This window comes from Caenorhabditis remanei, chromosome X, assembly GCF_010183535.1.
Source record: "Caenorhabditis remanei strain PX506 chromosome X, whole genome shotgun sequence".
In the NCBI taxonomy this organism is placed as follows: domain Eukaryota; kingdom Metazoa; phylum Nematoda; class Chromadorea; order Rhabditida; family Rhabditidae; genus Caenorhabditis; species Caenorhabditis remanei.
In genome coordinates, this window is record NC_071333.1 from 5,602,345 (window position 1) to 5,605,278 (window position 2,934).

The 2,934-nt window shown below is 38.2% G+C and overlaps 1 protein-coding gene across 1 annotated transcript; it reads right to left on the reverse strand.

The window, feature by feature from the left end:
- Window positions 1-519: 519 nt before the first annotated feature.
- Window positions 520-2,202, reverse strand: GCK72_023057 (uncharacterized protein; the record flags this gene model as incomplete). The annotated part of the gene is made up of 4 exons (XM_053735207.1): window positions 520-657; window positions 746-933; window positions 1,806-2,044; window positions 2,111-2,202. The coding sequence occupies 4 exons, from the start codon at window positions 2,200-2,202 to the stop codon at window positions 520-522; spliced, it is 657 nt and encodes a 218-aa protein (XP_053578773.1).
- Window positions 2,203-2,934: the final 732 nt, after the last annotated feature.

Genomic DNA, 2,934 nt, shown 5'->3' on the forward strand with positions numbered 1-2,934 from the left:
AAATGCTGGCGTGAGAAATAGCATTTAAATTTTCTCAATTTTGAAAGATAGAATACTCACCGTTTTTTTGAAAAACAAGTATGATAACCACTGAAAAAATTATTGAAAAGGCAAAAAAGAATGTTTAGGAATACTTTTTTATGAGAAGAAAGACAATGAAATCTAAAGAATTGAAAATAAAGAAATCGTTAAAACCCGGGAACAATTTAAAGGGGGCAGAGAAGCTTGGTGGCAAAGTGTATGAAACAGAACATGAGAAAGGTTCCCAGAGAGGAAAAAAAGATTAATTATATAAAATTCTACAGAAAAATTAAAACGAAAAGGAATTGAAAGAAAGGACAGAAGAGATCCAGTGGTATAATATTTAAAAAAAAAAGTAAACTGTCAATAGAAAGTGAGTGAATATGGGAAGATAGGGAGAGGAATCATCCAAACTATAAAAAACAATTGGGGGAAAACTACAACAACAAAGAATGTGGAAAATAGAAGAAAAAATAAGAAAACAGAAAAAAAAACAACTTATGAAGTTAGGAGCCAGGTGTTGACAGAGGTGACTTCACTGCTCCTGTCCCCGTAGTCGTAGAGAAGCTCCTCGCCCACTTCAATTTTCGACTTGGCCACGAGGATCAGGTGCACTGCTCCATCAATGCTGATCGCCTGAAAAGCAACATTTTTTAGATACTTATAGCAGGATATAAATTTGAACTGTAAATAAATGTTTCTCTTTTGAGTTCCCAAAACGTACCCGCGCCTTGAGGTTCGGCCTCAACTTCGAATGGTTGACAAGCCGTCCCTTGTATGGTGTCTCGGCTGTGGCGTCGACACACCACTTCTTTGCCAAATACTCGAAGAAGAACATGTAGGAGCCAATATCTTCATTTTTCGAGTATTGCTCTTCCATCTCTTTGGCTTTGTTGTGCTCCACCAAGTCTCCTGAAAAAATCAAAATTCAACAATGTTTTTGCTTAATTTCTGGCATTTGTTGTGTTAATACTTCACTTTCATTTATCTGTATGTTACAATTTGGTTTTTCGGTTACTAATATCTGTCGGTTTTTGCGCGGGTATCATAAATTTTATGGTTTGTGTGTTGAAATTTTGAAATGTCCGAGTGTGAGTATTGTTGTGTTTGGTGGCTCCACAAAACTGCCTATCTCATCTTTGATCTGGTGTGAATGTGTAATCACGACCAAATTTTGATATTTTCGTAAGCTGTTTCGATGTCTGAATGTCTGTTTGCAAGTTATTTCTGTCCCGATATAAGTTATTTCGTCTTTTTGTGGTGTTGTTGTCGCTACTTCTCCCTGTGAAAGTGCTCAAATGAATTCTATTTGTGTCCGGATGTCCGGATTTCCGTCTGCCCGTTTGTCCGTCTTCCAGGAGTTCGGATTCATTGGATATAAATGCTTCCAAATTCGCACCACCAGGATTTCCAGGTTTCCGGATGTTCACGTGCCCGGATATCCGCGTTTCTATCTTTGCGAATGCCCGGATTTTTGATTTCTAGACGTTCGTTTTCCAGGAGTTCCGGCTGACTGAATGACCGGATGTAATTCCGAATTTCAGTCTGCCAGGATTTCCAGGTGTCCGAATGTCAGTGCGTCCGGTCTCAATTTCGATCTTATTTCTGTATATGACTACCTGTGTCTGTTATAATCAGCTTATACATTTCTATGTCTTCACGTCTATGTGCCCAAATGTCTAGCGTAAGTCAGGATATAAATCTTTTCCTAGCATCACAATTTTTTTAAATGCCGCTGCTATAGAGAATCGTACAATTGTTGGCAAAGCAAAAGAAATACTTGCCTTTATACTCGACGACAAAGTCTCCTTTCTCGAATGGGACCGTTGTTTTGATTCCACGTCCCTTCACCTTCTCTGTGAAGATTTCAAGAAGAGGCTCGTTGGTCTTATTGAGTACCTTCTGGTGAATCTCCAACTCCGTCTCCCTCTTGAGTTGCTTTTTTGTCTTACGACCACTCCGTCTTACTTTGAAAAACTCTGTGATCAACGGAGTTTTCTGATCTTTGGGAGCCGGGGGCTTCCTGAAAAGTGGAAATTTACTATTTTGAGGTTACTAATTAGCTTTTCAATCAAAAATAAACACTTACCTGATCCTTTTGGGTGAAGCTGCAGAATCTGAAGCAGTCTTTCGTGGACGAGGGCGGCGTTTCTTCACGGTCCACGGCTTTCTTCTTCTCATAGTTGAAAGAGCTGAAAAATTGAAACATTATTGATGAATGGTGGAAAAAAGACAAAAAGAGAAGAGAGAGAGAGAAGTGTGAACGCAAAAGAAAAGGGGATGTTTGAATTCAAATAATGAGAAATAAGGAGAAAAGGGATTGCCATGGAAATAAGAAACAAAGACAAAGAAAAAGGAAAAAATGAACTGTTCAGTCTGATATATCCAACTGTTCAGTCTGAATAACAAGAAATGATGATGTTGAAAAAAGTTGTGTGCAGCTGAGAAAACGAACGGCAAAAAGTGGACGAGAAAAATTGATAGCTGAAATTGAAATTGATCAAAGGGACAGAAATGAAATAAAAAAGGTGGATTGGGTCAAACGGTGTCTAATACAGAAAATAGAAAAAAATCAAAGCTAGTGAGGTTTCAAAAAGATTGTGAATTCTGAAAAAAGCCGCTTCGACAAAATGACCGGCAGTCAAGAAGAAGGAATGGGTGGAAAACAACATTCTTAATCACATTCTTGCTCACACACGCTCATGATAATTTTTTGCATGCTCGGACATGCTGTTTTCCTTGTAATCGTTTCAATCAAACTGTTGATTCAAAAATTGAAAGCGGAAAGGATGACCGTCATGACCAAATGACTGCTTGGTGTGAATAGCGATAAGTGAACAGGTGATCATAGACAATGCATGGTGTTTGAGAAGTCTGAAAAAAAATTCAGTAATAATCAGTTTGCATTTTGCT